Source organism: Miniopterus natalensis, chromosome 8 (assembly GCF_054644295.1).
Source record: "Miniopterus natalensis isolate mMinNat1 chromosome 8, mMinNat1.hap1, whole genome shotgun sequence".
NCBI lineage: Eukaryota > Metazoa > Chordata > Mammalia > Chiroptera > Miniopteridae > Miniopterus > Miniopterus natalensis.
Window position 1 is genome coordinate 18,188,708 of NC_142088.1, and position 22,074 is coordinate 18,210,781.

Sequence of the window (22,074 nt, forward strand, 5' to 3'; positions counted from 1 at the left end):
ACAAAAGCCGGGAAGTAGAAAAGCCGCCCCGCCCGCTGGTCCGTGGGGCTCTGGGCGGCCGTGTCAGACGCCGAGGCAGCTGGGGCCCGGCTGGGATCGCCGGTGTTTGCACCCGAGGGTTGCATCGTGTGCGTGGCTGTGCCCCCCGCCGGTGCATCGCCAGCGCGCCCGTCCCTGCAGGTAACCGCGGCTGCGAGGGGCGCCGCCAGCCCTGGCTTCGGGGGGCTCTGAGCCCCGAGCGGCTGGAGTGGGGGAAAGGAAGGAAGCTACGATCTCGGGTGTGGAGGGAGCACCTAGCGGCGAGTTCTGTCGCGGGAAAGGGGAGGAAACGCAGGCATTGCCCGTGGAAGGGGAAATGAGGAGGGGGAGGGTGCCGGGTGCTTGGAAGGCCCGCTCGTGGGCGCCGGAGGGTGACACTGGGCGGGGGACGGCTGTGTGCGGGGACGGCGGCAGCCCAGGGCTGCAGGCGGGAAGGAAAATCGGGCGCCGGGAAGTCGCGAGGACCCGGAGGAGATTCCGTTGGGGGTTTGGGGGAAGAGAACGGGCGGTAAAGGCAGCCGAACGCCGAGGAGCGCGGAAGCCGAGGAGCTGGGCGCGGGTGCGGCGAGCCCGGGGTCCGGGAAGCCGCCCCCGCGCGGGGCGTGGAGGGGAGGAGCCCGGCGCCGGCGCGGGGGGTGCGGGGGAGGCCCCGCAGCAGCCGCACAGACCCGCGTCCCGGGGAGGGCGAGCCCCCGGCGGCTCCGGCGCCCGTTTCAAGGCCGGGCCTCGGCGCGGGAAGCCGCTGCGCCCGCACCCGCTTGCACCACGGCTGCCAGGACGTGTGCGGGCCGGGCGCCCGCTGGTCGTGGCGTCGCCCGAGGCCGCCCAGACGGCGAGGCCAGCTAAGGGACAGCGAACGCGGGGCGCTCCCGCGGGCGCAGCCCTGGCGTGTGCGGGCGAGGCGCCTGCGGGCCCGGCTGCCCGTCGCCTCTGCGGCCCCCTCCGCGCTGCCCTTTAAACCCGATCAACCGGCTGTCTCAGCCCCGACGGGAGGGGTTTGCGCTTAGTCCTTTGATTCCGTGTGGCTTGGTTTTTCCAGGAGATAAACTTCCCTCGGCCGAGTCTGCAAGATTGAGAGGAGCTGGGCGATTAGAAGTCGGCTCGCAGTGAAGGTGAGAATTAGCAGTTTCTGCGCTCCTGTGTTTTCTTTGATGTGGCAGAACTGCTTTTAGTGGGCCGGCCCTGCGGGGAGTGAGTCAGGAGCATTTCCAACAATAAATTGCAACTGCCTTCTTATTTCTTTCAGTACAGCGTCTGCTCTCCAAGAGACTGTGTGTGTTTTGCCTAAAAATTATTGTAGTTCATGAAAGCAGCTTAAAAAATGGCTAAAAAAAATTGGGGTTGATGAAAATAATATTAGACAGGGTGAGCAGCTCTTTTTTCTTAAACTACTCTGCATTAGTCCAGGTTTATTTTCTGGAATTACACAGTGTGTCAGAAGATTGGAATTCGGCTGTTTTCAAACAAAATGAACTGGCCTGTGGGAAAGTCCTTCCTTCTGAAGTTGGGGTTTGGGTGGAGACAAAATCCGAGGGGTAAGGGTAGGCAAGTGAATCCAGTGGGGCCTAAAGCCCACCTCATGGCATTCAAATCTAAAAGAAATAAAATAATGTCCTTCATGGTAGTAAGCCAGGGTCTATAATACAGCTTCTGCTGTTTAGTTAAAAGGTGGTAAAATTTTAGTTAATGTGAGGAAACCTGAAATATTTCAGTTATACATTATGAATATAGAAAGATTACTGCTCAAAACATTTACTTCAACTGAGAAGACAATAATTAACTAAAAAATACTATCACTCAGTGTTGAAATTTTAAATAAGGTATATGACCTTCTATTAATTGTATTTGCCATCAAGGAAAAATAGCCAAGTAATAACTCTTTTATAATACTGTATGGCCATGGAAATGTAGTGTTAACACTAAGATAAGTTTACTGCCTCTTTTTTGTTTTGTTGTAAATATAAGAACAGATGTGACTGTGGGATCAGCATGACTGAATCATATACCTTAAGTTATATTGTAAATTATACTTGAAATTACAAATGGGAAGTAATTGACTCATCCACACGAGTTTGCTCATTTCTTTCACTCTAATTGAGCTCAGATGGTTCTCTAGTAATAGTCTAGGGAACCTCCTAAACACTAATAAGCAGGATTTTAGAATTGCAAATTTGGGAAGTGAAAATGGGCCTGGGGATAGAAATACATCCTGGCTTGTCACGAGAAACTGAGGCTTACCATCTATTAGTCATTTCATTTTTTAATTTGAAGGCCAAATTACTTGAAATCAGCTTTTCAAGAGAGACTGTTTACAGGCCTCTTACCTAATAATTTTTTGAATCAGTTCTTCTGACTTTTGCAGTCCTCAGCTATAAATTCGGGGGAATAAAAGCAATTTGCAGTTGTGTTGCTGGGGGGAAAATGTTTCCCTTAGAGCATTATGAAAGGGAACAGATACTTTAGCGGGTCAGGCTTCCTCTGCTTCTCAGAGATCACGCATAGGACATGGCCTGCCTTTAAGCCTTATAGTCTTGCTTCTTCCAAACGGCACACCCCTGCCCTTCTGGGGAACAGATGGATTTGTATTTGCTACCCCCACACCCTGTTCCTCAAAGTGACACCTCTTCCTTGAGCAGTTCTGCTTTTCTATGCCACGCACTGGCAGCTTACCTTTGTCCATGAAAAGCCAGAAGAGCAGTACTGGAGTTGGGTTACCAAGGAAGAGGACAGGGACATGCTTGGGTCCTGAGCAATGACCTTGTATATACAAATTTCTCTAATTGAGAAATCACTTTCATATTTAGCTCCACATCCTCAGTATTTAATGTTGTCTCTAGGAGAACATAGCTCCACCAGGAATTCTTCGTCTTTCACTCTTGGACTTAAAAGTTCTTTAAACCTAAGTCACAAGAACTTGTCTCATCTTCTCAAGGGTAGCTGTTTTAACCGAACAGTCTCTTAAAAGAGGGGAAATACTAGCTCTCCTCATGTTGCTCATCTTGAGGGCCCCGTAAAATGAGGAGTTGCATAGAAGTGTTCAAATAGCATGATATTGTGGAAATAATCGTGTTTTATAAGACAAACCAATAGTTATGAGCAATGATTACATTATCGAGGGACTTGTACAGGGGCAGGCTCCCCGATGCTCTAGCTGCGTTGCCTTGGGGAAGCTACTTCTCTTTTGTCAAAGTAAAATAGGAAAATAATTTCCATCTTTCAGGGTTGTGAAGGCTAACTCAAACCGCTCATGAAGCATGTAACACAATGCTTTATGCAGAGAACGTGCTCAGTTCTAATGGTAAATGTGTTATTACCTTGTCATGCAATCATGCTATTATAAATTATTCTTGTAGTAGTCACCAAATGTTTAAATTTTTTTAATACTATTGTGACCGTGCAGAAACTTCATTTCTTTAATATGATCTTCTCTCCTTTCTTTCCTTTTACTTCACAAACTGGCCTCATCCAGCACCTTGACTCACCTGCCTACTTCTTCCTTGCATGTCTACTCCCTTAATTATTAAGCCCTTAGGACAATGAGGTTCTGGTCAGCATCAAATAATCTTAGAACAAATCCTCAGGTCTTTTCACCACAGAGACAGAGTTTCAATTAAACTAAAGTTGACATCTAGACCTCAGTTATGTTTCAGCTCCATACCCAGAAAAACAGTAAAACCATATGAAGCTGTGCCATGGCTGACATCAGGACCAGATGCACTGATCAACTTACTCCCTACCCTAGTGCCAACCAATCAGCAGAGATCACTACCCTAACTCCCTTAGTCACCATGATCAATGATTTTTCCTCTATATAACCCATCCCCTGAAAGCCATCAGGGTGCCAGGTCTTTGAGCATTAGCTCACCTGTGACTCCAGGCGTGGGCCACCCTCATCTAATAAACCCTTACTTTCTTGACTGCACACTCCTGTCATTCCTATTGGCCTCTGATGTGCACAGGCAAACGGACCCCTTTAGTCCAGTAACACTATAATGAAATTAAATGACAAGATATGTGTCTTAACTTTTTTTTTTTTCTTTTTAAAGGTTTATTGAAGTCAAAATGTCTCAAAAAATTCGTGGCGGTTCTGTGGTAGAGATGCAAGGAGATGAAATGACACGAATCATTTGGGAGTTGATTAAAGAAAAACTCATTTTTCCATATGTGGAACTGGACCTGCACAGGTAAATGAGTTACAGTCATGTGCAGCTTAGCGACAAGGATGCATTCTGAGAAATCTGTGGTTAGGCAGTTTTGTCGTTGCTCAGAACATCCTCGAGTGCACTTAGCAAACCTAGATGGTGTAGCCCATGGCACACCTGGGCTCTATGATACAGCCTATTGTTCTGTAGGGGAGGAAAAATAATTTTCCCTCTACCTTTCTGGGTTCTTGGCCGAGACACCCCTGTAATAAAGACAAGTTAAAGGAAAAACAAGCAAAAGTCTAATAATATGTATACTTTCTGTGTACGTGGGAGAGACTCAGGACAACTGAGTAACTCTCCAAAATGGCTGAAGCCACCACCTGAAATACTGTCTTTGACTGAAGACAAAAGAAGATGTCAGGGGGAGTCAGGGGGGTCAGTTACAGGAGGTTATCAGGAAAAGCAGTAAACAAGGGTAAGGTGTTAGGCTATTTAAGTCTTCCTCTCCTGCATTCATGAGTCTGGAGGTGAGGTCATCCCCCTCTTTCTGGTACAGCAAGGAGACACCCTCAATAAATGGAGAGTTCCCTGCAAATGTAAATGTATTTTACAAGGGGTAACTTCTACTCGACTTTTAGAGCTTCTCCCATGTCTGATTCTTGAAATCAACCAGCCTAAAATAATCCTTATGCCAAAGAGACATATTTTGGGGTGACAAACTCTGTTCCCCTGCTGCTCCTCGGCTGCCCACTTGTACTAACTACTATAGGCAGTTGTAACAATGTTAAGTATGTGTGTTGCACTACGTTACGACTGCTATGACATCATTAGGTGATAGAGATTTTTCAGCTCCATAATAATTTTATGGGACCACTATTGTATATGCGGCTCATGACTGTTCCTCCACATAGCAAACTCAGCAAGTATCATCTAAGTGATTTCAGCATGTAGCCAACTTTTTTACATAGATACAGCTGTGTCTTTTGGATAAAGCTCTTGGGGGAGAGTGCCTGAATATATGCAAATCAATCTTCTGTTTAAATTTGGCATTGCTAGATAAATGACTTAATTGTTCAGAAGACAAGTATCATGGAGACGTGATTCTCAGGTCTTTCCAAATCTGTTTCCTATGAGGTTTGATTTGTAATAATACTCAGTGGCCAAGAGTAGCACAACATTGCCCTGGCTGGTTTGGCTGTGTGATTAGAGCGTCAGCCTGAGGCCTGAAGGGTCCTGGGTTTGCTTCCACCCAAGGGCACCTACCTCAGTTGCAGGCTCAATCCCTGGCCCCAGTTGGGGCATGTGTGGGGGGACAACCAATTGATGTGTGTCTCTCACATCAATGTTTCTCTCTCTCTCTCTCTCTCTCTCTGAAAAGCAATGGGAAAAATATCCTTGGGTAAGGATTAAAAAAAGAAAAGAAAGAGAAGCACAAAGTATTGTTTGTAGAACAGGAAATAATGGAGGTGCATCCTGTTAAACTGAATGAAGTTGGCACAATCTTGTCCTCTCCGGCTCTGTTTTCTGTCCCTCTGCTTAACTAGCCAATAGACCTTTTCCCCTTTTTAGTCCTTGCCTTTTGCCCTTTTCATACAATTGTAATATGAAAAGAACCCTTGAAGTAGTTTTAATAACACTACTGACCATTCAGAAGTTCCCTTAAACCACTTGTGTCCTAAAGACTTGAGCCTTTGCCCTGTGTTTAAAGTGTTCAGAGACAGATATGAAAGTCTCTCTGGAATTCTCTCATTTTTTTACCTGTGTTTTCCATAAACTTGCTCATGCTTTTTGAACATTTGAACTAGGTAGAGATAGAATTTTTACAAGGGTGAAGTGGCTGAAGACTGTCACATTTTAGCCAAATTAGTGGCAACTGGAAGCGTGTTTGCCTTGACCCAGAATTATTCATCAGACTGTGTCCTGAGGACTGTATATTTGCTGGGGTGTAGGCATTTAATTTATGTGGTGTCACCCTTTTTAATTCTAAGCCTAAGATGTTGATAATATCTTATTGCAACCACATGGAGTAGTAAATACCTGCAGAGGTCAACAAAACATACGGTAAATGAAGCATAAAAGCATCATCCAAGTAGGGTGAAGAAGCACGTTTACCAGCACACTCCTGTTTCAGAGCTTTACAAGGCAGTAGGTGAGTTTGCAGAGTTCTTGCCAGTAGAATAGCTACAAAGATGCTTTCTTTGACCCTCGTTAGCCTAGAGACATTAGGAGTTTTAAAGGATAGTTCTTGGGCCTAGAAAAAAACTGTCACTGGCTATAGACCAAAGAATTTTTGGAGGCTCAAACGAGTTTTATGTTGTCATAAAGTTGCTATTATTACATGACTAGTTCTTTTTTGAGGGGAGTGGAGCAGTTCATTTGTTTTGTTTCCCACAGGCTGGACAGTAGTCCAGGCCATTTATTCTCTTTTTTCTTAGAAATGTTAAGAAGAGAAGCAAAAAAATCCACAAACTTATTGCTAGTCTCTCCTGATGAAAAATGGTTGCTATGAACCTGAAAACTGCTGACCACACTTGTTTGAGTTGGGAGTAGAGGTTTGCTGAATTGTTTACATATATTCAGCACTTCCTGTTCTAGCAGATAAGAGAGTCAGTGCTTTATTACACTTATGTGAATTAGCTAAGCTCAGAGCAGTCTGGAATTCTTTTTTTTTGGAAATACATGAAGATTGCTACCTTGCATTTATATCATGAGTTGGGATATCTAAGGAAAGGAATACAAGAATTAAAAAGAAATCTAGAGGCTTCATGGTTCAGCAAGTTATGAAAGCTGAAAAACTTTAAGAACTTGGAGAACAAAATAGTCACATTGCTGTTTTGTTTTTTTCTGTTTTCAACAAATGATTTCATACTTTAGATAAAGCTTTACAATCGTTGTCTGTGCTCTGTGAACAACCAACAATCTTTTCAGCTCTGAATACCTTGCAGTGTGGGTGTTGGTGTATATTCAACTCTTGCTCTCTGGGGTATATAAAACTGTTGCTTGATTCCATGACTTGCCCAATAAACTGCAGGCTTGTGTCCAGAACAGAGAGACTTGCCCAAGAATAAGGGAAGGGTTCATCAAATAACCATCTGACATTAATGAAGGATGCATTAGCATTTTTGGCACTGAATGTCACATCTATGACTCCCACTACTTAATGTCAGAATATAAGAAAAAAAATTTTAAACCCTCTGACCCCTTTATGTTTAGAGCACAATATTTAACTAAGGAAAAAATAAGGTGGTGCTTAGGCTCCCATTTTTATGTTGATTATATGGAAGTCTGCCAAAGGGTTGCCTCTATATAGTGAAAGTAGGCAAAGGGGCAGAGCACGATGGTTTCCATTCAGTTTCCTTCCAGACAGCTTCTCACTGCAGCCCAGGGAGCCATTGCCCCGCAATCCAGCCTCTCAGTGCCTTTTTGGTTGGCACCATCTTCTGTGTCTAGGGTGCATTAATGCTGAAACTTGGCAGATGTGGGTATATTAAGAGCCTTCACTTTCCGCAGGGCAAGCTCTGCATGCCCTCACCATGCAGAGATAGACAGAATGGTAGCAGCCTTAGTCACCCATCAGTTTGTCTGGAAAGTTCTGTTTATGATTTTTCCTTCCCAGCTATGATTTAGGCATCGAGAATCGTGATGCCACCAATGACCAAGTCACCAAGGATGCCGCAGAAGCTATAAAGAAGTACAACGTCGGTATCAAGTGTGCCACCATCACCCCCGATGAGAAGAGGGTTGAGGAGTTCAAGTTGAAACAGATGTGGAAGTCACCGAATGGCACCATCCGAAATATTCTGGGTGGCACTGTCTTCAGGGAAGCTATTATCTGCAAAAATATCCCCCGGCTCGTGAGCGGGTGGGTAAAGCCCATCATCATAGGTCGTCATGCGTATGGGGACCAGGTAAGTCGTGTTGGCCTAGTTTGATTTTCATTCATTCTTCATGGCCTGTGGCTGCCCAGCAGTTCTGTTTACATGTGTTTTATTCTTATCTTTTGGTGGCGACTTCCATTAAACAAAGTACACAATTGAGAAATGCATATATGTATATCTGTGTCTTTACACATTTAGATAGAAGTGGATACAGAAAAACTCACAGATGGGCACCCTTCTCAACACAAATGATTTTCGTCAGATGTGTTTTTTTTAATTCTTTTATCTTTTTATTAAGTTAAAACACACAGTATTGACATTTTTGTGTGGATAATTTCCTGTCTTCAATCAAATCAGTAGTTCTCAACCCTGGCTCTAAAAAGACCCCTTTATAGGTTTTTTTGGTGTTTGTTTTATTTTGCCATTTTAATGTGTTGCTTTGTTTTAACTCCAATGCTTGAGACCCACCTCACACCAGCTGAATGTGAATTCCATGGAATTCAGGCGTTTTAAGCTCCCCGAGAGATTCTAATGTGCGGGCAGGGTTGAGCACCACCAAAGATTATGTGAAACGGGATCACTTCATACATAAAAGGAAAAACTGACTCAGTAGTTGAAAGCAGTCGCTTTAAGACAGTTCTTTCCTACCTGGAACAGAAAGTTTAGTGTTTTTTTTTTAATATATCTTTATTGATTAGAGAGAGAGGAAAGGAATGGGAGAGAGAGATAGAAACATCAATGATGAGAGTCATTGATCGAGCCCGCAACCGGGCATGTGCCCTGACCGGGAATCGAACCCCGATCACCTGGATCCTAGGCTGACGCTCAACCACTGAGCCACGCCCGGCCAGGCAGAAAGTTTAGTTTCTATACTTCCGTGCAAGTAGGCTAGTTGCCAGATTACACCGAAAACCAGCCAAGTAAATGAAATCAAAATTTCATGTTGAAACGGAGGTATTCAGACTTTCATAGAAAACAGCTTATGGCTTAAAAGACCCTGAAAAACAACAAAAAAATTATACCCAGAGGCTTTGATGTATGTAGCTGTCCTTAAAAATAGTCTGGGCAGGGCAGACCACATTCTCTTCCTGGGAACAAGTCACCACATCAGTCCTTGAGGGGTAGTTCCCTTTGTTCTGCCCTGTGGCTCACATTGTGCCTTCATCCTGGCCAGTCCCTTTACAGGTCCCTCCCGGAGGCCCAGAGAGGGAGTACAGGTAGGACTGCCGCAAACTCCCTGACACCATTCTAAGTTCGTTTGAGTGCAGTGGTGTCATTTTTGTCCTTTTGATGATGATGATGATGATGATGATGATGATGATGAGTATTTTGGCATCAGTGACTTGGAAGAATGATTATTCTATTTATTAAAGACCAGATTGAAAATTCCAAACCTCTGGTTAATTCTCTGGTCGTTTGAATGTGCATAAACATCTACAAAGCATGTAAGTTGCTTTGGTGCCTGTTTCTTCCTTTTGAGAACCGGGAATAAATAACCATAGTAAAGGATTTTTATGTCCTGAGTGTTCTGCATAGACTGGATATTGAACCTTCCTCAGTATCTGACAGCTCTTTTATCAGTCATTAGTGTTGCTCTACACAAACAAAGGCACGACTGGCGCCTGCGGGTACCGGACTCTGAAAGCAGCCTTCCCTAAGTCATTGAAGAAGGTACAGTGCAGCAAAGGCTTCACAGATGCCTGGTGCAGGCTGGGCACGTTTTCCCACTAGAGTAGCTCCACGGCCATGAGAGAGATGGCTCTCCTCGGATGGCCCTTTCCTAAGGGTCATCAGCCTGTGACAGCTGCTTCCAGAATGGTTGCTTCATACGGACAAATCCTGGACCGGGCATTGGTAGTAATGATAATCATGAAGAGACTAAGCTCTGAAGGTTGAAGGACCAGATCCCAAGTCTTTTGACCCTAGATGCATTATTTTCACAACATCACAGTCCCTTCCTTGTAAGATTGATATGGGAATCAAATGAGATAGTAAGGTGATACTTGTTAATTGCTTAAAGCGTCTGTCTTATAGTGAGGACAAGGTATTAGCTCTTTCTTTATCATCTTCAATACTACAGCTAGTATATTATCACCCCCTGCAGGAAGGCTTCCCTGCCCTCCAGGTCATGCCATTTCTTCTGCTGTGCTATAGCATTGTTTATCTATGTCCACTCCAGATGTTTGAAAGCTCTTCTGTTGCTTTTCACTTCTGTATGTCTTTCTTAGGTCTAAGTTTCCTAAGGGAAAATACTTTGTTAAATCTCTCTTTTCTCCATACCAGGTGCTCAGAAAACTGCCCTGTGTGTGGTAGGCACCCAGTAAATACCGATTTCTAACCTGCGCTACCACTAATTAGCTTTGGGGACTCTCTGGACCTCTTCATCCCTATTTCTAGAATAAAAGAAGGTTGAGCTGCACTGCCCTGTTTGTCTAGGCGTCTTTCAGCTCTGTTCTATGGTTTCCCCCCCCATTCTTTGTAATACCTGTTGGAATAGTTGTTTTTTTAATATATTTTTTCCCCCTATACAGTACAGAGCAACTGATTTTGTTGTTCCTGGGCCTGGAAAAGTAGAGATAACCTACACACCAAGTGATGGATCCCAAACAAAGACATACCTGGTACATAACTTTGAAGGTATGTAATTAAGTTCATCGTGATCATTTTTTTACAGATCATTTAGACAGCATTATTCCTGGTTATTTGAAGTTAGTTGTGTGACTACCTAAAAGTACAACCTGAATTTACAACATTACTACGGGACTTAAAATCTAAATGAAACGGTAATTGGCTTCCATGCCTTCCTGTGGCATGGAAAAGGGCACAAAAGGGATTAGCCACTTAACTGGAAATGCACATAGGCAAAGGCAGGTTGATAAATAGGCATTTCTCTAAAAACACGAAGGGAAGGTTGGCTGGAGTCTGTTGTGCAGGAATTATATAAATTAAACCTTAATAGCTCCAAATCACCTATCGTGTAATCCTGCCCTTTGCTCTGGTAGGGTTTGTGTTTAAAAATGGTTGTGTATATATTTGCTGGAATGTTCCTCTTGCCCGTCTGAGTGTTTATTCTGTGGAAGGAGAACATTTGTTTTTTGCCTTGCCTTGCCCACCATTCTTCTTCAGAAGGCCCGTTGTGGAAAATTCCACTCCAAAAGAGGACCCTCTTCCTCCACTAAAGTTATTAAAAGGGGACAGCTGTTATACTTTCAGCAATAAAGATAAATTTTTAAAAAAAGGACACAAAAACTCAAAAGTTACCTAGCTTTTGTTTTCCTTGTCTCCTCTAAATAATGTCATTTTTAATTGACTTCATTGGGGTGACATTGGTTAATAAAGTATACAGATTTCAGGTGTACAGTTCTACAGTTCATCATCTGTCTATTGTATTATGTGTTTACCACCCCAGGTCAAGTCTCCTTCCATCACTATTTATCTTACCCCCTTTTACTTTCTTCTGCCTCCCCCACCCCCCTTCTGGCGGTCACCATACTGTAGTCTGTGTCTGTGAGTTTTCTTTTTTTTCTTTCCTTAATCCCTTCGCCCTTCTCACCCAGCCCCAACCCCCTCCCCCTCACAGCTGTCAGTCTGTTCTCTGTGTTCATGAGTCATCATTTTAATGCAAGTTAATTCTGCCCATTTCAGCACCTTTCACATTCTGAGCCCAAGTTGGCCCTGGACAGTGGCATGGATTCAGGCTGTATCTTTCAGCAGTAACAGAGTTCAGAGTTGTGAAACACCAGTGATTACACACGCAGCATTTTTTTACCAATGACAGTGTGAACTCTTTGTATCCTCCGGGGAATTATGAGAATTTTCATTCTCTGGCTGAGGATTGAGTGTACAGTTAGAGTTTAAAATAAATGTTTGGAAAATTTAAGAGTATGAAAAGATAGTTTCAAAGTTATTCACCCTTTTTGAGTTTAGTTCTGGTTCATATCGGTAGTTTTTGGTAGTCAGTATCTTTAGGATCCTAAAAAACATGTTTTTCTCATATCTACTCCCCTTTCAAAACAAGTTAAAATGTCCTTAACCAGAACTGGCTTTCCTCCTATTATGTGCCTCAGGAACTCATGGAATATTTAAGTTGGAAGCCTGGCTGGGACCTTTTTTGAAGCCTGGGCTTAGCCATTGGAGCTGGGAATTGGGTGGTTTGGTGGTAGTGGATGGATTTAAACCTGTTACAACTATACCCCACTTACCTTTCTCTTTTTTTTCTCTCCTTGGTGTCCCCCCACAGACGGTGGTGGTGTTGCCATGGGGATGTACAATCAAGATAAGTCCATCAAAGATTTCGCACACAGTTCTTTCCAGATGGCTCTGTCTAAGAGTTGGCCTTTGTATCTGAGCACCAAAAATACTATTTTGAAGAAATATGATGGGCGATTTAAAGACATCTTTCAGGAGATATATGACAAGTAATTATGGTCCTTTTTTCCTTCTTTTTGCTCAAGCTGGCATCTGTAGTAGAGAAATTGCATCCTTACCCCTTTGGATCTGGGACAAATTGAGTGGAAGCCATCACTATCCCTTAAAGACAAGAGCAAAACAGATTTAATAGGAGTGAAACAAAAATCATTCTAAGTAGCTTTTTGAAGGTAAATGTGACCTCAAGTACGGGTCACGCATTTATTTTTTTCAGAGCCAAAGTTATGTATTGTTCGAAGAAAGATGCCCTGTTAGTAAGGGAAAGTTCTAATTTTTCAAACATGAGTTTCTGAGTTGGGCCCATTTCTATTCTTTCTGAAACCCATTGTTGTGATTTAAAACTCTGCTTTAGTATAGTTTCTTGAGCTGAAGTCTACATTTATAACAACTGGATTCAGCAACTGGATTCAGCAACATGTGAGCATGTGTTAAATTTCAGTTTTTTATTTTTTAATTATCTTTTATTGATTTTAGAAAGAGAGGCAGGGAGAGGGAGAAAGAGAGAGAGAAACATCAATTGACTGCCTCCTGCACACCCCCTACCAGGGATCGAGCCTGAAACCAGGGCGTGTGACCTGAGCCCTGACTGGAAATCAAACTGGTAATGTTTTGGGGCACAGGATGACGCCCAACTAACTGAGCCACACCAGCCAGGGCATCATGTGTTAAACTTTTAACACAGCCTGACACCCTTTTAGGTGCAAGTGTTTGGGCCAGGGGACAGATTTTAGATCTCCTCCTTGAGGCATTTTAATTCCTCTTCCTGCTCCCCATCCATTCTAGGCCTGGAAGCTGTCCTAGTTCCCTTGATATCAGGCGGTAGAATAGTCTTTTTCCCCCTTACTGCATCCTTAAGGTAAACTGAATCTCAGGAATCTGATGAGTAGTGTATTAAAAACTGTAAAAGTAGTACTTGGGATACTACTGTTTTGCTCAATTCTCACTTCTCTCCAGAGTGGGTTTCACAGCTAGAAAATAACTGGGCAGGGATTTGAGCCCATGTGTCAGATTCCCAAATTTGTGCTGCTTCTACTAAAAATGCTGCTTCCAGCCCACCCCTCAGCCCCCCTTTGGAGAGCATATGATGTCCCTAACCAAACCAATTTTCCTCTCTTTTTGTTCTTTTCCCTCTTCTTTCTTAGGCAGTACAAATCCCAATTTGAGGCCCAGAAGATCTGGTATGAGCACAGGCTCATCGATGACATGGTGGCCCAAGCTATGAAGTCAGAGGGAGGCTTCATCTGGGCCTGTAAAAACTACGATGGCGACGTACAGTCAGACTCTGTGGCCCAAGGTAAGGAGCCCTTTGTAAAAACCATGAAATGTTAGTGCTGCAAGGCATCCAAGCCCATGTTCTCAGCTGATGGGTGAGGGAGTTAAGCACCAACTGGGGACGCTACTCCTCAGGGTCACGCAGGAAGGAACTCAGTGTCTGAGACTCTTGGCTCGAGCCTTGGATGTGTTAACACAGTTTATCTCTCAACCTTTTCCCCTCTTGAGGTTTCAGTGCCTCCAACAGGCAGCCTAACTGGCCGATCTGAAAATCACTCCCTTTCCTGCCTTTTATTCCCCTCCCAGAATGTGAAAACTAGGTCACTCAGCAAGGAAGGGGTAAAATGAGCAGCCTGCATTGTCTAAGGACCAAGGGGACTCTCCAAGAACTCCTACCTTTTTCTTTTTTTCTTTTTTTTTTTTGGTAACAATTCTAAATGTTTATTCCTCTGATAACCTAGCTGATAACCTAGCCTTAAGGTACACGAAGCTGGAAGCTGGAAGGGGATTTTAAAATCTCTTACCTAGTCCAACTGTGTTTGTCTTTCTTTTTCTATTTCCCTCCCTGCCTCCCATTTTATTTCTTCCTCTCCTTTATTCCCGGTCTTCTCCTCCTCTCATAAATGAAGAAACTGAGGCCAGAGGTGAAGTAGTTGTAGAGGAATACATCCAGTGAGAAACAGAGCTGGGAATGAGATCCGGGTCTTCCAGCTGCTTATCTGGAACCCTTCCCGTGCACTGCCCTTTACTGAGCTTGAACAATCATTGTCTTAATACAATAGCAACTTTCAAGAGAAGGTATTAATGAAGTGTAAATGAACAGACCGCTAGCTGGAAAACACGCCAGACAAGATTCCTCATTTCTCGACAGTTGATTGGCATCAGCTAGCACAGCAGCCAAACAAAAGGTTGAAAAGAAATCCAAGACCTCGTTCATCGGCAACAGGAACTACTTACTCATGCCCTTCCTGCCAGCCATGAAGCCTCTCTGGTACTGTAGAAAACACGTGTTCACTGCTTAGCTTTAAACACACAGGAATGGAGCAGAGAAGCCCGGGGCTGTTCAGAGAAATTCAGAAACCGGGGGCTGCATGTCCAGTGTAATCAACAGGAATTCTCCTTCCCTGGATTTCCTCAGCACCAAGTTGCCCTTCAGCTTCAGTCACCAAGGCAGCTATGTCAACTTGAAACTCCCAGTGAATGTTTGTGTCAACTTTAATTGTTTGCTTTTCCCAGGAAGTACTACTTTTTCTTTCTCTTATGAAAAAGTTAAACATCTCTTATCAGTTTTAAAACCACTAGGTCAACCCAGTTGAAGATCACTTTGATGTTAGATGAATGAGTACACACTCTTTGCTCTCCTGTTGCTCTAAATTCTCACGATGCAGCAGCAGGAGTGTTGCTTTGTGATAACCCCATGGTGGGTAAGGGAAGTGTCCTTGTAATCAGAGTTCTAGATAAGGGACCCAAATCTTTCCATCATTTCTAAAAATGCCCTCATGGCAACAAGGAGAGTATTCGGAGTGATATTTCAAATGTAAATATCAAGTTATGGAGGTTCAAAGGACTTTGAAATAGGAGTTCTGAAGGGTGGTGTCTAGTAGTAGCACACTGATAAGACACCTGGAGCCAAGGCTGTCTGGGCAGAGCCTGTAGATAAGTGTGACCTCAAGACAGCTGAACAGATTAAAAGGCAGCTGAGCCGTCTTCATGTTATTCTTCGGAGGCATGAACTACTTTGGACTCGCACCAAACATTTCACGTATGGCTTCTGTTTTGACAGTGGTACCAGCTAGTGTCCTCTAGCATTAATACATAGACAAACTCACCGTGGAGAGTGAAGTATCCTGCACTCCCCCAATCAATAAATATTTGAGAATTTGCTAAAGCCTCAGACCAACACAATGATATGAAAGGAACTCGTAACCCCACCCAGAGATTAATAACTGTATCAAAGATGAGTTTTAAAAATTGTTTATGTTTATTTACTTACTCTCAGACTAAAAAAATTAAGTACCAGCCCGTTATAAATTTGCATTAACCACAGGTGCTTTTGGAGAAATGTGTTCTTTGACATCAAGTATAAAAGAGTAATAAAGAAGAAAAATCGATTGGGTGGACTTAAAAGGTGTAATGGTCCCCTGGATAGGAAACCACAGGGTAGAATTCTTTTGGTGGGGCTGTCAAAGGGCAAGTGGGGTGTTCTTGGGTCCATCCCACCCTGTCTTTACTTGCCTTTTCTTACCAGGCCCACTGATGGCAGAAGACAATTTATTAGTCTTTGTTGTCCCAGGACAGTGAAGCTTCTGCACATAAGAATAACAGTAATGCGCTGAACTCTTACTCTGTGGCAGGTGCTGTTAAGGAAAAAAATAAACTTCACATGCTTACTCATGAATATTACGTGTATTCATCTAATTCTCACAACACACCAATTAAGTAGGTGTTTTATTATTCCCATTTCATAGGTGAGAAAACGGAGCCACAGTAGCTAGAAAGTCACAGAACTAGGGTGGAATGCAGGCAGGCAGACCCTGAGCCCTCATCAGGGAGCAGGTGCTCGGAGATCAGGAGGCGAAGAGGAAGGATTATTGGTGTGTGTTTGGTTTCCCGTGACCTGTGAAGATTAAGTCATTTGCTCTCATCCCTGAGAGCCCCGTGCCCTGAAGCCAGTACTTTGTGCTCTGCCACTTACAGGTTATGGCTCTCTCGGCTTGATGACCAGCGTGCTGATTTGTCCAGATGGGAAGACGGTAGAAGCAGAGGCTGCCCATGGGACTGTAACACGTCACTACCGCATGCACCAGAAGGGACAGGAGACATCTACCAATCCCATTGGTAAGATAGTGTTTGACTGCCACGCTGATGTCCGGATCTCAAAAAGGGACTCAGACGTGTTCCTTTAGCTACCAGTTGCTTTGGGTATAAAATTCCCACCGCACAGCTGATTTGTTCCACTAATAAGAGCTGTTTTAATGTGCTCCTTAAAATACACACAATATATGCTTTTCCTTTTGGAGGGACAGTACACACTACAGAGGAGAATGTTATCAACAGTGTTTTCCTTTTCCTCTGGTGCAGTGAAATGTCACATGTGGCTGAGAATCTAAGTGCCACATGAATAGATCCTTCTAACCTGGCTTCAAGGACAGCACATTAAAAAGTAGTTACAGCCCAGCTGGGCGTGGCTCAGCGGTTGAGCATCGACCTAGGATCCAGGAGACCTCAGTTCCATTCCCAGTCAGGGCACATGCCCAGGCTGTGGGCTCGATCCCTGGTTGGGGGTGTGTGAGAGGCAGCCGATCGGTTACGACTCTCTCATCACTGACGTTTCTCTCTCTCCCTCCCCCTCTCCCTTCCTCTCTCTGAGATCAATAGAGATATATTTTTTTTAAAAGAGAGATTACAGCCCCTCCAGGTGGCTCAGTTGCTTAGAGCTTCGTTCCACAAGGTTGTAGGTTCCATCCCTGGTTGGGACTCGAACGGGAGGCAACCAATCGATGCTTCGCTCTCGCAGTGATGTTTCTCTCTCTTTCTCCGCCTTCCTCTCTCTAAACATATCCTCAGGTGAGGATAAAAAGAGAGAGGGAGCGATTACAGCCTGAAAAGAGGAGGGGAAACCAAAATAGACAAGAGGTAGAAGAGATTGTGGCCTCTTACAAATTAGTAAATGCCTTAGGCTTCAAGTGCTTCTTCCACACCATGAAAATGTGCTTCCTTCCAGCTCTAACAAAACCCAAAACATTCCTTCTAAAAAAAATAAAGATTTAAAAGGTTTCTATTCAGTGAAATATTCCCAACTCTCCTAAAATTTAGAGTGCATGTGGGTAGTACCTGATGAAGTCAGTCACCTAAATAAAAACTGTTCTATTTTGAGGAACTGAAACATTTGGGGATATGTCTAGCTGGTGTGATTGAAGTGTGTGTGTTTTTTCCCTCTCTCTCTCTCAGCTTCCATTTTTGCCTGGACCAGAGGGTTAGCCCACAGAGCTAAGCTTGATAACAACAAGGAGCTCGGCTTCTTTGCAAAGGCTTTGGAAGACGTCTGTATTGAGACCATCGAGGCTGGCTTCATGACCAAGGACTTGGCTGCTTGTATTAAAGGTTTACCCAAGTAAGTGTAAGACACCGTGGGCTCTATGGTCAAATTACCACTTATCCTCACTGGGCTCAAGCATCAGTACTTTCTGGAAGTATATGAATTTTTTATTCTTCATCTAGCTCAAGGGTCAGCAGACACAATCTTTGAATTGTCAGATAATAAACATTCCAGGCTTTGTGCAATATACAACCTTTTCAAAACTAAGCAGCTATTGAACTTTGTCTCTGTGGCCTGGGAGCAGTCGTAGATGATTAGCTTCTAGAATGGGTGCAGCAGCTTTTCAATCAAACTGAACAAAACTAGGCTGCAGCCTGGATTGGGTCCATGGAACAGTGTAGTCTGCTGACCCCTGATCTAGTTGACAATCAATGGGTGACAAGGTTCCATTTAAGTTAGCAAGAAAATTATAGACAGAAACAAAGGGGCCCCCAAGGCTATTCTACCCCTCTATTTTTTTCATTTTACAGATAAGAAAAGTAAGCAGCCCAAATATTAGATGCCAAATTGGTCATAGTCCCTTCCTTAAGTATCTGTAATCAGCAATCAGATAGTCAAGGGCCCACATATTGCCCAGGATTTGTCTAAGAACATGGTAACCCCTTATCCCAGCAGGATTAGCTGCTAATCTGAGACTCCACCCTCAAAGTCAGAGTTGTTTACTCTCATTCACCTCCTGAAACACTAGTGAAGTTTAACACCAATCTCATGTCCCAGTTGTGTCTTCAGAGATCTCAGTTAGGGTCAGTATATCCCAGGATATACTCAGTCACCATATCTTTCTTAAACTCCTTGCTGACTGGCTATTTCAAGCTAGAACTCGTGCATGCGACCGGCTACTTTGGTCAGCAAGGTGTTTAAAATTACTTAAATTAATGTAAGTGAAGACACGAGTTATCTAGTGACTGGTCATCAAGGTGTTAAAGTTCCAGCAAAAATACAGTGCTTGAAGTGTCCTTCTTGGTGTGATACTTGTGTAGCCAATTTGAATAGGCACCTAGCGGCAGGATGCTAGCCAGCCCGTTGTCTTTTTTTGTTTTTAAGTAAGACACTTAAAGAAATAAGCACATTAAAACTTTTTTGGGGGACATATGACAAATTTGTGGGGATGCAGGTAAAAACATGTCATGCCCAAAATAGGTTTTGTCTTTTGTAAGACGGAGAAGTAAGAAGCGGTGGGTTTCAGTCTCCCAGGCATTAGTCTGAATTCTAACCCTGTGACAGTTTCACCATCAAAGCCACACAGCGGGGAACCTGCTGTGAATGTGTGTGTGGCCCAGACTCAAGCTGCCTGTAGTCTGGGTCAGCCCCTTGAACCTGGAGCAGTCATCAGCCCAAACTGGTAGCTTGTTAATGCTAATCAGTTTTCTCCTAGAAACAAATAGAATGTGAATTTAGCATTTCTAGGACTTCTCCTCTGCTGCAGATCAGAGACGAACTAAATTGTCTTTTCTTTTTCTTCCTCTATCAGTGTGCAACGTTCTGACTACTTGAATACATTTGAGTTCATGGACAAACTCGGAGAAAATTTGAAGATAAAACTAGCTCAGGCCAAACTTTAAGATCATTCCTCAACTCAGGAGGACAAGTGTTTTTTGTTAACTACGTCCACTGGTTTACATTTTTCTGTATAACATTCAAGGGAAGGGCAGAATCAATTTTGTAATTTGTTTAGAAGTCAGAGTTTTATCTTTTCTATAAGTTTACAGCCTTTTTCTTATACATACAGTTATGCCACTTCAAGAATGTGGCTGGAGACTTTTTAAATTTAAATTTTATTTTCTACTAGTAGCTTAGGAATTACTTTAGTGCTGATTTGTACTCGCTGTCACTTTTTCTCATGTTCCGCTATAAATGACCAAAATGAAGAGCGCTTAAAAGGTACACTGTAGCCACGGTTTTGGTCCCTAAAATTGTGTAGAGTCAAAATTCACTCCCTTCCCCACTCTCTATGGCCTGGGCTCTGGGTGCTGTTGGTGTAACAGGCGTCCCATCATGTGAGGTCCTTGACTTGTGAGGTCCAGCTGCACCTTAAACTTGCCCAAGAATTGGAACGAAGAGCGTGGGTGCAACTAAAATGTGTTGAAGACACAGCAGTCATTTGTGCAAAGAGCTCTCACTGAATGTTTCGAAATGTTAAATGTTTCTGAAGCCGCTGCAGAGCTCAGAATCCAGAATAAGTCCTACCTGGGGTTTGTCCCCTGTGTTTGTCTTCCCTTCCTGGCCTTGTGTGGTCTCAGTATTATTATGTACCACCAACAGTGTGTTTTATTCAAGTGCAATAATACGAGCTGCACCTTTTTTGGACTTCTGGCTTGTTTTATGTCCTTCATATAAATGTGATTTTTCAGAAGTTGATTTTAAACACTATTCTGATCTGTTCTTTATCTGAACTGTTAATTTTAATTAAAATTAAGTGCTAATGACTAATCCGGGTTTTTATTTGTCGAGTGTACTTTGGTCGCCAGGCACCACGCCAGGTCTCATTTATAGGAACTTGATTTTGGAAAATCTCTGCCCTCAAGGAGTTTACGGTGGGGAAAATGGACAAGTAAACAGACAGTAAGATGTGGATCCTACCATGAAAAGGAAAGAAGACCAAAGCTAGAACAAAAGGGATAACTGGAACATTAGGGAATCGACTCTATGCACATGCTAAGAAGTTTAGGTATTAATTATTATGTAAGTTAATAGGGAGCCAGTGAAGGTTTAACAAGGGAGGGACATGATCATATTTTCATTTAAAAAAAATAGCACTCTGGACAGCTTTTTTTTTTTTTAAATATGTCTTTATTGATTTCAGAGAGAAAGAGAGAGGGAGAAGAAGAGAGAGAGAAATATCAACGATGAGAGAGTCATTGATCGGCTGCCTCCTGCATGCCCTCTACTGGGGATCGAGCCCACAACCCGGTCATGTGCCCCGACCGTGGGAATCGAACCAAGATCTCCTGGATCCTAGGCCGATGCTCAACTTGAGCCACACTGGTGGGGCTGGGCAGCTTTTGTGAAGAAGGAATAGTAGAGGGAAGGAGAGGAGCGGTGGGCACAGTTGAGGAAGGAAGACCAGTTATGAGGCTATTTTTGTATTTCTGGTCGGAAATGATGAAGAGCTGAACTGAACTCACAATGGCACTGAGAATGAAGACAATGGTATAGATCCTGAGAAAAGGAAAATGAGTTGATGGGGATTGGTGGGTCCCGGGAGATGTGGGATTGAGGGATGGGAACGAGTCAGCTTTCCCAAGTGTCCAACTGCACACCTGGAGAGAGGCTGGTCCACAACCCAGCAGTATCGGTGTGTTATGGGGAAGGAAATTGAGGCAGTGGGCAGAGCTCTGATCAAGCTTACACAACACATCAGCGGCTGTTTTGGCCTAGAACCCAGAGGTCTTTATAGCTGAGCTAGGGCTCTTTCTACTATACCTGTACATTTTCAGGTTTAAATGGAAGAAGAAAGCATCACATGGAACAAAAAGATGGCATTGGATTGGATGTTCTTCAGTAGGCCCTTTAGCGCTCACAAATACCCTGGGAGTTGATCAGATGAGTTTTTGTGGCAGCAAAGCTCTGCTCCAATACTGGATTCAACATTTCTCCAAGAACCAGTGTTCTGAAATGGTCAGTAAATGAGCAGATGCTGACCAATGCATCTAGAGACAAATGGTTTATTGTGTAACAGCATCAGGATCGGAATTGTTGACGCGCAAAATGACTGCTGCTTAGCAGAACACTGAAGACAGCAGGATCCGGGGACAGGGAAGACCAGAGCTCTAGACTTAGAAATTCTCTAAATTGCAAGCACTGTTCCTTAAGTGGAATTTTTAACAAAATATTTAAAATTTAATCTTAGCAATTAGAATCACAGCTATGCTATATTCTTGCCTGATATATACAATTCTAAAATGCTCCTGACAAGTGACTTCCTATCCTCCATTTAAATATTTCTCTAAAAAAAGTATCCCCCAAATTAAGGGTCTTTTCCTGTTAAGAAGGAGATAAGATTAGAAACTAATATAAAAATATTAAGGGAGACAGTATTTATGTAAATACTGATTTAAAATTTGTACTTTTATCACTTCTCTATTAGAGGGTTTATTTCATTGTTCCTATTTTTAATATTAGGGAGAGTGTAGCACCCAAATTGCTAACTCCTCTGGAACAAGAAACCTGAACAACTGAATTTGGATGGTATCTCAGACTCTGAAAGGGGTAA

General features: G+C 43.3%; 1 protein-coding gene across 3 annotated transcripts; it reads left to right on the forward strand.

Annotated features, from left to right (window-relative positions):
- The first annotated feature begins 26 nt into the window (after positions 1 to 26).
- On the forward strand, positions 27 to 20,291 carry IDH1 (isocitrate dehydrogenase (NADP(+)) 1). Of its 3 annotated transcripts, XM_016196722.2 has the most exons (10): positions 27 to 180; positions 1,079 to 1,151; positions 4,086 to 4,223; positions 7,801 to 8,092; positions 10,594 to 10,699; positions 12,303 to 12,480; positions 13,633 to 13,784; positions 16,460 to 16,600; positions 17,714 to 17,876; positions 19,333 to 20,291. In XM_016196722.2, the coding sequence occupies exons 3-10, from the start codon at positions 4,102 to 4,104 to the stop codon at positions 19,421 to 19,423; spliced, it is 1,245 nt and encodes a 414-aa protein (XP_016052208.1). In that variant the 5' UTR covers positions 27 to 180; positions 1,079 to 1,151; positions 4,086 to 4,101; the 3' UTR covers positions 19,424 to 20,291. The 3 variants fall into 3 exon arrangements, with proteins under 3 accessions (XP_016052208.1, XP_087675742.1, XP_087675743.1); XM_087819616.1 differs by lacking the exon at positions 27 to 180 and having other exon boundaries at positions 949 to 1,151; XM_087819617.1 differs by lacking the exons at positions 27 to 180; positions 1,079 to 1,151 and adding an exon at positions 3,820 to 3,922 and having other exon boundaries at positions 4,097 to 4,223.
- The last annotated feature ends 1,783 nt before the right edge of the window (positions 20,292 to 22,074 follow it).